Source organism: Trachymyrmex cornetzi, unplaced genomic scaffold, assembly GCF_001594075.2.
Source record: "Trachymyrmex cornetzi isolate Tcor2-1 unplaced genomic scaffold, Tcor1.1 scaffold1732, whole genome shotgun sequence".
NCBI lineage: Eukaryota > Metazoa > Arthropoda > Insecta > Hymenoptera > Formicidae > Trachymyrmex > Trachymyrmex cornetzi.
The window spans coordinates 153,813-166,618 of NW_017296346.1; the positions used below are offsets into that span (position 1 = coordinate 153,813).

General features: G+C 33.6%; 2 protein-coding genes across 5 annotated transcripts; one reads left to right on the top strand and one right to left on the bottom strand.

The window, feature by feature from the left end:
- The first annotated feature begins 807 nt into the window (after positions 1–807).
- Positions 808–9,982, top strand: LOC108759224 (zinc finger MYND domain-containing protein 11). Of its 3 annotated transcripts, none has more exons than XM_018504556.1 (7): positions 808–1,338; positions 6,756–7,166; positions 7,245–7,575; positions 7,642–7,955; positions 8,685–9,191; positions 9,260–9,454; positions 9,533–9,982. In XM_018504556.1, exons 2-7 carry the CDS (start codon positions 6,768–6,770, stop codon positions 9,653–9,655), a joined length of 1,869 nt encoding a protein of 622 aa, XP_018360058.1. In that variant the 5' UTR covers positions 808–1,338; positions 6,756–6,767; the 3' UTR covers positions 9,656–9,982. The 3 variants fall into 3 exon arrangements, with proteins under 3 accessions (XP_018360058.1, XP_018360060.1, XP_018360059.1); XM_018504558.1 differs by having other exon boundaries at positions 9,272–9,454; XM_018504557.1 differs by lacking the exon at positions 808–1,338 and adding an exon at positions 4,864–4,884.
- A 1,118-nt stretch (positions 9,983–11,100) lies between these two features.
- Positions 11,101–12,169, bottom strand: LOC108759225 (protein LZIC). 2 transcript variants are annotated; one of them, XM_018504561.1, is made up of 3 exons: positions 11,809–12,169; positions 11,594–11,725; positions 11,101–11,508 (listed from the first exon to the last, which is right to left on the bottom strand). In XM_018504561.1, exons 1-3 carry the CDS (start codon positions 11,911–11,913, stop codon positions 11,164–11,166), a joined length of 582 nt encoding a protein of 193 aa, XP_018360063.1. In that variant the 5' UTR covers positions 11,914–12,169; the 3' UTR covers positions 11,101–11,163. The 2 variants fall into 2 exon arrangements, with proteins under 2 accessions (XP_018360063.1, XP_018360062.1); XM_018504560.1 differs by having other exon boundaries at positions 11,594–11,735; positions 11,813–11,913.
- Between the last annotated feature and the right edge of the window lie 637 nt (positions 12,170–12,806).

Consider the following 12,806-nt stretch of genomic DNA (forward strand, 5'->3'; position numbering starts at 1 on the left):
ATAAAGCGCCGGCGATACTTAAACTTTAAAGGTTCGTAACTCAGGAAGATCTCAAGCAAAAAGGATTTGTAACCAGTGTTTCGGAAACGTCTTGACACCAGCTTTAAGGATATGTAAGAGAAAATAGGTATTTCTATTTAAGATTTCAAAGTTGACCTTCACGGTGTCCTTCAAGGTCACATGAAGGTCATTTCAACATAACCATATAATAGACCACTTGATATACTAAAACTTTTGTATTGAACATTTTTTTCCATAAGCATTATTTTCCAGGATATTTGACCGTTGCCGAACTTTCTCCCATCACTGTACATTCAGTAGTATATTTTGTATGTATATACACATACACATAAATGTATATAACAAGTAAATTAGAACAATATTTTTAAAATAAAAAATTATATAATTTAATTATATTATAAACTCTGACATTTTTTTAATGTGCCGGCAACATTTAAAGTTCGCACCAAGTTCTTAAATAAATAGATTTTACTAAACTTAATAGTTTTTTTTTTTTTTTTATTAAACCTCATTGAATTCGGCAAAGATTTGTTTTCAGTTTTACTAAATTTTTCTTAAATTTTTCTAATAATAATAATAATAATAAAGAGGTCAATATACGAATAAGTAATTAGATCAACAGTTAGAACCAATTTATTAAAATAGATTTTGACCTAATTGTTTGTGTCTTGACTTCTCTACCACCATTATCGTTTCGTTGCAATTTTGAGCTTAAAATTTGAAATCTTTCTCAATTTAATTATTTACTAAACTTTAAATTTGATAAAAATCGGCAAAGGTTTCTTTCAAATGTTAATTGTTGGGACCTCTATTATCGATTCTACATATGAGTCTCTTGAAAGACATTGACGTGAGCAATACTCGCGAATTCGAGCCGGCACCGCGCGCATCGTTTCTACTGTGCGGTACGTACCTAAGTACCATACGTGTAAAAAAAACAACTTGTCGATATGCAATTATATAAGTTGCGCGCGCATTGTTAAGCCCGCTGACGAGGAGGTTAAGTCGGGCTTGTGACGTACCACTGTACGTACGCGTAGTACTGCACAGCGCACAGTACGGGTGGTATTCCTATGTTAATTGCTGTGTTTCGCTGCCCGTTACTGGCCGCTTTCGCGAGCGGCGACGGCAACAATCAAAGGAATTCACTCGCCTGATCGATGTACTTGCCTCCGTGACGGTGTGGAACCCAATTAGGGCCATTAGAAAAGGCGTCCGCGATATCTCGGATAACTCTGCCGACTCTGCCGACAATCGTCTACATCTACAGTCCGCATAGCGACCGAAACTTTGCTCGCGATAAGTGATAAGTGCACAGTAAGCGAACGTCCTATCTATGCGTACACCTTTACGAATTTCGTTCAATTCGCATATGGGCACTTTCGCGACAATATTTACTATAACGGGCAGGAAATATTGACGCTGGAAACGCGCTTCTGGAATAAAATGCGATTATCTAATCATACGTATTTGTTTCGTACAGCATGAGAAATATTTTCGTTATGATGGTACAGGCGATTAGAGTTAAGTCACAATCGGGGTTTTAATGACTTTGTATGTAAAGAAATATATCTACTTTTGATATTTTTTTTTTATTTTTGGTATTTCAGACAAAATCGAATAAAGTATACTTCTGATGCTTTTGACAAATTCTCCTTTCTCTGCCACATCAGCGTGTACCAAAAACGACTATTTCACGACTGCAAAATGTATGTGATCCTTGATGCAAAGGGTGCTTTCCAGTAAGGGACAAATGATATAATTGTTGCTTTCCATTTGCATCAAAATAAGATAATTCTCATTTGTCATGTTATTGCCTGTATTCATAGTTGGGCCTTATATTTAACGGGTTTTCTACAATAAATCATTGCCCGAGCTTTAAGTCTTAAGCTATAAGAAATTGACCAATCGATAATTTTTCTTACATTCTGTGATTGGTTAATTTCTTATGATTTGAGACTTAAAACTTAAGTAATAGCTTATTGTAAAAAGCTTATAAGACTTCTTTAAATTTAATCTTTGGATGCTCTACGAATTATTTTATTGACTACTGAGCATCTAAAGATAAATTTAAAGATCTTAAATATAAGGTCTGATTGTAAATACAGGCATACATATGACTCAGTTGAATGTACATTCCTTTTCATTCTTACATGCGAGAGTCAACTCAGTTTTTATCTACAAAAGCTTGAGACATAGCCATGTACTTTACTAAGTGTTGAGTGTGTAACTCGTGTTAAAAGCAAGGTTTTAAAACCTATTATTATACTGACTTTGTTCAAAGTAAGCAAGCAATGTCATTATTTGAGTGTAAAATATGTTACTTTTAGACTCATTATCAATATCTCACTTGTGAAAAAATGGAAAGAAACTAACGTAACACAAGGTGTTTCGTATTTAGTGACGACACAAACATTATTTTATCTTTCTTGGCATTCAGTGATTAATAAAGATAGAATAACACTTGTATCATTAAGTGCACTTTATCTTTTTTGGTATTTCAGTCAATAAAAAGATAGAACTACATTTCTGTCGATTTGTGTTACCAAATGGAAAGCATCCATAATAAATCATTACATCCTTATTGTTTGCTGTTAAACTGAGATGAAGTGATCACTGTTGTTACATCAGAGATTGGTGCTTTCCAGCAAAAGACACAAAGTAACACAAGTGTAACGCAAGATCTGTTTTTTATTCTTGCACTAGACTGCACTAGAACTCTCTTTCTCGCTTTCGCCAAATAACATATACTTATCAATTTAAATTCCAAAAGTCACAGAAAACGGATTTACAGTGTAAAGTTCATCTTTTGACAAATAATAAGGATGTAATGCTATATTGGCACTGTATCATCCGTGTCTTTTGCTAGAAGCAAAAATCAATTCTGATTACTATCATTATCATTATTATACTGAACTCATTAATATTCGAATATATATTGAATAATATAACTTATATTAAACATACACACATATATGACTTATTCAACTGGATGTATCCTATTTTCTTTCATATTGTCACTACAAGCTTCTTGAATTCTGATTATATTTATATTCAGGGCATTTCTTACGATACCGAAAGAAACAGCGCTTAAGAATGTTATGTCGTTCAACCACTGTGGAGCGCGGATACACGAGTATACTCTTAATAGAGTCCCCAAGAATACCGGTGTCCAGAAAACTATGCACAAAATCAACGATAACGTGATAGTATCAAATATTCTTATCATGCAATCTATCTCTAAAGCCATGCTTTCATTTTCCTTGCAACTTTCATGATCCTTTTCTATTGCATCTATATCTGTCCAACTGTGGTTCCTTGATCCCTGTGGCATGCTGGGTCCTTCTACTGAATCTTGACGACGAATCTTTTTATCATCTTTGGAAGTAAGATCGGTTTTCGCTCTTAACATCGCGAGTATATTTTTACACGTGTGCTTTCCTCGCATTTGTAGGATACAGGAGAGCAGAATTGGCAGAAAGTACATCGTAAAGGATAACACAAACAGCTGCAGTTTTAAGAACTTGGTTGAAACGAGGCACTCGTTGGTCATATGCAATGAATTGTTCTGTTCGGTCCTAGTATTAATGTAGCGATTATCATTTTTGGAAAATAGATCCTTGATTGAATTCGGCTTCCTCTTCTCCATATAATTATTTAGATTGCTAATCTTAGGCTGGTCTCCATCTTTGGGTCGATTAATTAAATGATTATAATGATTGTAATGATTTTTCGCTGAATACGCGCTGGCAGCTTGAATACGTTTCATTATCTCATCATATATTTGATTGTTAGAAACAAATGTTGTATTTTGCACGATGGAAGTATCGGTGGTCGTTTGCGTTGTGCTTTCCTCCGTACTTGCGAAATATATTTGCGCATCCTCTTGATGACTGTCATCCTTGTTTTTAATTGACACTTGCGATACGTTGCTTAGACTCTCAGATGTAGTTACATCTGATTCTTCTGACGCATTCTTTGACACATCGTAGAGTAATGATACTTCTGAATCTTGATTTAAATGTATACTATTGTTTGTAGATGAGTTATGGATACTTATATCCCGTTCTATTAGTGTACTATTCAGTCCTCGAACGCCATTAACATTTGTAATGTTTTTTATATACTTCATTAAATTGTGTATTAGAATGTACTGCGTTAAATTCTGCAGTCTAGGAGTATTATGGAAATTTGTAATTTTCATGGTAGAATTGCTCGCATAACGTAAAGCAGTCCTAACGATGTTCTGAACTTTAGATACTACTTCATCTATTTCTGCGCTGCTTGGTTTTGACCTGTTTGATGGCATTTCATTAAAGAAATAATTATGCTCCGACGTCATGTATGTAACAGAGCCGGTGATGTTCAGATTATCATCAGTGACTGAAAATGTATCAAAGTCATTCATTGGAAAATTACTTCCAAATATGCATTCGATATCCTCCGCATCTCTTGTGTCATTCATGTCATTGTATTCGGCGAAATATAACATTCCTACAACAAGAAACGGCACGAGCCAATGACTCATGACGAGGAAATTAGTCGGCCTTTTGTCATCTTCTTTCAGCGTTCGAAAGTTTGAGATCTTCATACTTCTCTGTATAATGTTGCTCCTATTCTTGACATTAATATCATCTGCTTGTTGAGATGCTGATTCCTGTTCATTTTTTCGTCTTGACATTTCACCGTCTTGACATTTGACTTCAACGTTTTTTGGTTCCAAATGAGTATTCTTCAACGATCTCATTACATCGGCACATCTTCGTTTTGCACATACTGCATTGAGATTACATTGTACAGTAAAGGTCAGCAAAGATATAAACGCGTTTGTCAGTCCAGCAATTAACATCCCATATTGCATAAGTAAGTCTTGCATGCCACACGTTAAAGTTACATTAAGATCAATCTCGTTGACTGCCTCCCGTGGATGAGTCTGTAAAAATGGAAATCGGTAGTCTTCTCCCATTGTCCATGCATTGAATATATCACCATTAGTGTTATTCTGCCAGTTATAACTCAGTCTTATCCCATCATCAATGTGATTCACGAGCAATATAATAGCCGTTAAAATAGCACTAAAAACGTCAGATGCCGAAAGAACGTAAAACGACAATTTCTTCTTGCGTTTACATCCTTTCCATAACAGAATCACAAGCGTAATAAAACTGGATAGCAACAGAGTGTAACCTGTTGCATCTAGCACCGCGGAATGCATAGTGCGATGGCAGATCTTCCTCGATTAAAAATATTTGTCTTTGTTTATTGAAACTTATTTACACCGATTATTTGCAAAACTACCACACCTTGAGATTGATAGAAATCGACTGAATAAAGTACTTGTTATAAGCATATGGGTACTGCATATACTGATATATATGTGGGTACCCAGTTAACGTGCCTAATGCAATTTAAATTTATCTGTACTGTATTGACTGCATATGAGGGCAAAATACTTATCAACTTAAACGTTGCTGATGGCTCAACTATCTATATTTTTACTGTTATGAATTTTTAAATCTATGTATATGGAGATGCCTTTCCGAGTCAAACATTGGTAGTTCGTGTGTAAATGAATTTATTCGATAATTTCGTTACTAAACGTTTCGATCCTCGCTTCGGATGCTTATCAATGTACACAATTCCACAACATATCATTGTTCTTCACGGAATGCTAATTACAAACATGTATACTTTAATTATTAAATGTTTAAAAAAGATATTTAACATAATGAAATTCTATAATACAACACTCTCATATCTATTACAAATGATAGTATTTATAATTTAATAACTTACATGATAATGCTTTGAGATTAGAAAATACGAAGTTATCGTGTGAAAAGACGGAACACATCTGAATACAAATGATCTTTCCGTCCTTTCATTCTAAAAACAAAGTAAAGAAAAATTGAAGAGAGAGAAACTCATTAGTCCATTAATAAAGAATACAATGACTCATCTTCATTAATTTTTAATGTTTCTAAGTTCTTAGTGAGTCGTAATTATATCATCTATATATATGAATTTTTAATATTCATTTTATTGGTAGTTTAATTACACCATGAAATCGGAAGGAAATAATAATTAAGAGTAAAAGAAATCAAATATTTATAATGATAGCGTTTAAACAGATCGCTTTTGATTGAGATTTATCTTAATATAGTAATTAATTTTTTCATTGAACACATTTTTTTTTAGTACTTGTATATATATTATTTTTAAGTAAATATATTTTATATATATAGCTGTACGTAATTATTTATTTGAAACTAATTAGCAATCTTTTTTATTATATAAGTATATTATATATAAGTTATTATATAAGTGATAAGCCTATAAGAGTCTCCACGGGTGTTAGTGCATAAATAATATATTTATAAGACGATAAGATATTCACAAACAATTGAAATGTACTTATCAACGAAGTTAACTGTAAACGTTTCGACTTTAGATTTCAGTGCAGTTCTCTTGGTTCTCTTATCGCCTTATGAATATATTATTTATGCACTAACATTAGTAACAATTGCGGAGACTCACATAAGCAATTTACTTACATTTGTTTTATTTTTGGAGCTACAAAAATATTTTAATTTTTTTACTAAATTCTTTTTGTATGAGTAACTGATTAAATATTTTGTTTTTCCGTTGAATAATTTGGTTATAATAGAAATATTAAAACTCAGGAAGGAAACAGAAGTATACGAATGAATTGCACAAGTTATTTTTTGTTACAGTTTGCTATCGATATGTCTGTACATCGGAGAAGCGATCCATCTATGATTCAGCGGATTTGGGATACGATTAAAATCACGGTACATCAAAGGAGCCTACCTAGTAATGATCGTATGGTACGGCACATGGCTCGAGTTTACGGCTTTACGGAACAAGAGGCTCAGGAGGAACTCAATAAGGCAGTCGAAGATGGACTCGTTTTGTTGAAGAAAGTGCCCACGAAAAGTGGCATCGAGCAAGAGAGTTACAGATTGCCACCGTCAGATATATTACAGAATGATAATCACGATTGGTACTGTTGCAAATGTCAGCAAGCAGGTGCGGTCGAATGCTGTGAACAATGCTGCAGGGTTTATCATTCGGAATGCCATGTACCCAGCACTGCAAAACTAAAGATTTGCAGTTTCTGCGAAGTAAGCATCTCGAAGTTCTCAATATATATCCTATAATATTGATGATATTTCATTAAAACATTACAAATTATCTTACAGAAAACAAACAGCGATGTATATTCCGACAAGGTTGATCTCAACCATATTCTTAGTTTTACGTGTGGCCATCTAAAGGCGAAATTACCGCCGGAAATTACAAATCGTACCATTGTTTTTAACAACGATCCGATCGTTACACCACCCAATGGCTTTTCCGGACCAACCTGGGTGAGTGAAGGTGAAGATGCATGGCGATCAGGAATTCTTATAAAGCGTCACATGGATTTAGCGATAATGGATGCGAAAACGAGCAATAATGAGTATAACAATCTCGCCGAATTTGAGGCTGATGCACATAATATTCTACATAACATCATTATATATCATGGAGGTAAGAGATTTATAATTCGATGCATTTTCTCTTTTTAAGTATCTCGTTGTCTTGTTGCTCGAGCAGTTAATAGCGTGATAGCGGATATGGGACGCACGATGTATCAGGACTGTTGTTACGATCTTCAAGAAATACGTCGTTGCGCTGATTGTTATCGTATATCGAATGAAAAATCCGAAAAAATGTGGTTCTGTATACCATGTAATCCTCCTCATCAACTGGTCTACGCGAAGCAAAAGGGATATCCATATTGGCCAGCAAAAGTCATGCAAGTTAATGGCAATGTATATGATGTGCGTTTTTTCGGAGGTCATCATATGAGGGCTAATATCGAGAAAGTTTTTATTCGGCCAATTTCTTCCACATTGCAAAGTTTGCAGGTAAAAATCTAAATCTGAATACTCTGTATTACTTATCCGAATTTTAAAAACACCGATATTAAGTTTATTGTTTATTCGCAATGAATACTCTCGTATCATAATTGCGATAGAAAAAAAACTCCATAGGAAATCAATTTAGAAACTATTATATTTTTAAAAAAGAAATGAGAAGAATCAAAGACGATAGTAAAGATACCATTTCATACAGCTAATAAAAGCTGGCGTTTTACTCCCACTCTATCAATTTTCGTGTACAGCGAAGTTACGCTCAAAGTTTGATATTGTTCAACTGATAGCGAAATATGCTGAAAGCTGAAATGTCATATATTCATTTGTAGAATATAGCGATATAAATATCGTAAATATATTTTATTTTATATTGAATTAAGTGTTATTAAGTGTCATTAAGTGTGTTTTTAACGATCATGGCTGATCATTTTTTGGCAATACCCGAAAATTAAAGCTAGCGAAGATACACTCCATGAAAGAGAAGCAGGAGAAGAGCGAATAGCTTTTGAACACTGCTTTGATTGTGGTGGAGTAGGTAAAAACCCAGTTTTCCTTCGCTGCATGAAATTGCATCTTTACGGTGCAAACAGTTGAAAACATACAACTAATTACATATAACATATAAGTTGAAATATATAAGTAATTCCTTTCCAAGATATTTAATTCTATAAATGATACAAAAATTTCGATTTTTTTTTATAATTAAAAATGTTTTTATAGATAAAAAAATCAATGGCTTGGAACAGAGCTTTTGAAGAGCTAAAGCATCATCAGAATTTGTTGCAAAAGTTGGCAAAGAATAAGGAAGATGACTCGAATACAACAGACGACGCTCCTACACCTGCAAAAATGCGAAAGTTGGAATCATCGGGTTCTAAAAGTGCTTCACAAGATTCTAATTCACCAAAGCAACTGATTAAAGATTTGAGAGTAAGAGTCGAACGCTTGAGTTCAGAAAGCAATACTGAAACGCAAAATGTAAACGATGAGACGGATAATAAACAAGATGCTACGAAAACTGATGCCGAGAATGAAGAAAGACAGGTGCCTCGTTTACCTGTAGCGGAAGACGAACCCGCGGGAGAAAGCATAACAAGCACATGTCCACAAGGTTTAAAGAAGGAAGGTTCCCAAGAAGATATGGTAACATCTAGTTGCCAAGAACCGAGATCAAAATGCGTTCTCGTACAAACTGAACAAATACAAACGGATGGGCTTCCTGCCAAGGTAAACCTTTGCCTCAATCACGTACTCACACGGTTATATTATACGATTATATCTTGACAACTGTGCAGATTAATTTGCAGATTAAAAGAGAACGCAGAACTTCGGAACAACCTACGACAACGGCGCTAGAAAAATTGCGCCGTGAATTAGAGCTTGAAAAGTGCAGAGAATTAGAGAGACTACAAGCGGAGCATGCTAAAGAATTGCGGCAATTAACCGATAGACATCAACAAGTCGTCTCTGACATAAAAAAGAAACAATGGGTAATTTTCTCTCATCTTTTTTTCTAGTCGTTTTTTTTTTGAGATATATTATTCTTAAATGTCCATCATTTGTTATAGTGTTATAATTGCGAAGCTGAAGCGATATATCATTGTTGTTGGAATACTGCATATTGCAGCACAGACTGTCAACAAGTTCATTGGCAGCGTGAACACAAAAGAGTGTGCAGGCGTAAGCGTTAATTTATGTGACGAATACATTGAGTACAATGACATATAAGAAAGCGTTCAGATTAAAAAAGAAAAAAAGTATACTTATATAAAGGTACAAGCACTTTTTAGTGTATGAAAAGAATTAATTTACTTGTTTATCTGAACGCTTTTTTCATACCTTGTTGTATATAATATATGTGTAAATGTGTGTGTATGCATGTGTATACAGTGTCCCAAGTTGATATTGAACAGAGAATACCGTTTATCTTATCATTTTTCCAACAGTTCTGATAATAGGTTTTGTGTTACAAGCAAAAAAATTTGAAAATTAAAAAAATCTTGTGAGACAAAGGTTTGAGAGGATAAATAAAATTAAATGTGATTTAAATTAATCAAAGACTTCAAAGAATAAAATTATTTCTGGAATAGGCTATATGTATGCATATATGCACACATATCAGAGAATAGTAGTAGAAGCACATTAATATATTCTTGACACCAATTCGATATGCCTTCGTAAACTTCCTTTCTAGGAAGGACTGTTATATGTACACGCAAGTCTTAAAAGACTATTTTTACTTGTATCAAGCTACATAACAAAATAGTTTTTAAACATAGTTTTATACTTATTGATATTTATATATTTACGCAGATTCTGAAAAGATATAATGATAATCATATGCGCGAAAATAATTCGTAAAAGGTACATATATATATATATATATATATTTGTTAATCTTTTTGACCTATTATTTTTCTAGATAAGTTTTTGTTCCTTATACAGTATATTAATAACAGACCACAACGTAATTACGTCTGTCATAATGTGAACAAATATATATTGTTATTTCAGTCATTAATTAACAGTTATTCATCATATTTGTCTTGGGATGTTATCTCTTTGCAATTCTTACTTTAATTTATCAAGTGAAATGATTTCTTTAAATGTGGAAACGGTAAGTGTCACACAGAAACATCAATATATTTATTTCATAATTCATATGTAACAATCTCTTGTGAACATATACAAGATACCTTTATATATGTTGTATCTGGTGTGTACTATAAAATCTAATTGGATGTAACTATTTGTGCTGGATCACAGTAAATACTTAAACAATAGCAAATAATTCATATTTGAAATTATTCATATATTATTTATATATTAAAAGTTTTGTGTATGTTTTTTATATTATTTATCTTTGATTACTTATTTATATTTAAAATCTCCATAATATACAGAACCATTTCTTTACATCAAATAACAATCAATATATTCCTGCTACATTACAGCAAAATCTATAAGTGATTTAATTGTACAGTTTACCACATACATTTCAATTTGCAAGCGTTTGAATGTTAATGGCATCAAAACTTTGTTTTAAATCATGAATAATAAAAAAATAAAAATCTAAGACACATTGTATAAAAATACAAGTTGTTCGATAAAAAAATTCTTTAACAAAACTCTTAAAAAATAGTGATACAAAATAATTAAAAATAACGTAACATTGTTATAACAATTACCAACGATTAATTCAAGTATCTTGTGTAGCTTTAACTTCCTTGCCGACTACATCTAGAGCCATTTTACCCTTTCCCGTTGTTTCGGTAATTTGCACATACCTGGTGGTATCTATATTATTTAAAGATAATCGTTCCAACAACTGTAACTCAGACGGTTCTAATTTTTCTCCAAGTTGCCTCAAAGCACTTAATATTTCTCCTCGTTGGCGTTCGGCGGCTTCTTTGTTCAGTTTTCCTAATTTTACATCTCGATCGATTTGCGAGAGACGTTCCTTGAGTCCAGTAGGTTCCCGCTTACCAAACATTCTTATCACGGCTGGTGTTTGGAAGGCAGCACTGATGGCTGCTTGAGTTGCCTGTTAAGAATTTTCAGTCGAGTAGAAACGTATACTAGAATGTGTTACATTACTATTTGTTAAGAAAAATACATAAGATATATACCAATTGCATTGCTCCAAGTTCATCGACTAACGTCATATTCCCAGATATCATTCTTTGCAAACTCTCGTTAAACTCACGGAGCTGTTCCATGGTATCTTCCTTACATTCCTGATAATCTGTCTCGTCCAGAGTTTTATTAACTCTGTTAACGAAATAACAAAGAAAACAAAAATATATATAAATGTAAAATTTTTGAAAAGAATCGGAACGAAACGAAACCTGCAATCTTCCAAATCTTCTAACTGTTGCACGAGCCGATCCAATTGTTCTTCCAAATTTTTCCTGAGTCTGTCGGTTTCTGCTTTTCCGTGAGAACTCATTTTGTAGTCGAGCGATGAAAACGTAGAACGGGGAAGAAAAAATATGTATGTAACGATAAAAAGAGAAATAATGTATAGGTTAGGGTTAGGTTAAGAAATGCCGAAATGTAATTCTTTGGTTATTAGACACTATATATGCCGCAAAATATTAATCTGTTAAAAAAAAAAGACAAAATTTCTTCATTCGCTATTTATTTACAATATTTCGCAATGTCGCAAAACATAAAGATCGTATAATAGAAAGTTCACATTAAAGAAAAACAGAATTTGACAGAATTTGACATTTATTGAAACTAGTGAACCAATCAACAGTTGCACTAGTAGCAAAAAGGTGCCAATTGGTGCTCTGTAGATCTGGTTTTTTTTTCGTGGTTATGCTGGATTCACCCTGCATCCGATTTGCGTTGTACAACGTTCTTCAACCAATCAAAAAACAGGGGCTCTATTCTTGAAAAGTAACGTATACGAATGTCTAGGGAAATGCTACAGTATATGTTAAGCCTGCGGCACACGATGCTTGTTTTCCTGCTGGATTGCTAGCTGGATTAGAATCTTGCCACTGTATTGGCTGCGATGCTGGCACTGACAGCATGACATCCAATACGGTGGCAAGATTCTAATCCAGCTAGCAATCCAGTAGGAAAACAAGCATCGTGTGCCGCCGGCTTTACGTATACTATAGTATTTACCTAGACTTTCGTATACGTTTCTTTTCGAGAATAGAGCCCCAGGATTCCGATGATACGAAGCGTAAAGCGGGTAGCACAGACTCTTGCATAACGCATAACACGTAATGCATAAGAATATGTACCAATCGAAGTTCTCCGTTTCTTTCCCTTCCATGTAATAGAGAACTCTGGTTGGTTCAATTTCTTATGCCTCATGTGTTATGC

Excerpts from the sequence above, each read along its gene's own strand:
- LOC108759225 (XM_018504560.1), bottom strand. The coding sequence starts at position 11,913 with ATGAGTTCTCACGGAAAAGCAGAAACCGACAGACTCAGGAAAAATTTG. Across the intron at positions 11,736-11,812 it reads GAAGATTTGGAAGATTGCAG|AGTTAATAAAACTCTGGACG; the intron begins GTTTCGTTTCGT and ends TTTCGTTAACAG. Across the intron at positions 11,509-11,593 it reads AACTTGGAGCAATGCAATTG|GCAACTCAAGCAGCCATCAG; the intron begins GTATATATCTTA and ends AATTCTTAACAG.
- LOC108759224 (XM_018504556.1), top strand. The coding sequence starts at position 6,768 with ATGTCTGTACATCGGAGAAGCGATCCATCTATGATTCAGCGGATTTGG. Across the intron at positions 7,576-7,641 it reads CATCATTATATATCATGGAG|TTAATAGCGTGATAGCGGAT; the intron begins GTAAGAGATTTA and ends TTGCTCGAGCAG. Across the intron at positions 7,956-8,684 it reads CCACATTGCAAAGTTTGCAG|ATAAAAAAATCAATGGCTTG; the intron begins GTAAAAATCTAA and ends ATGTTTTTATAG.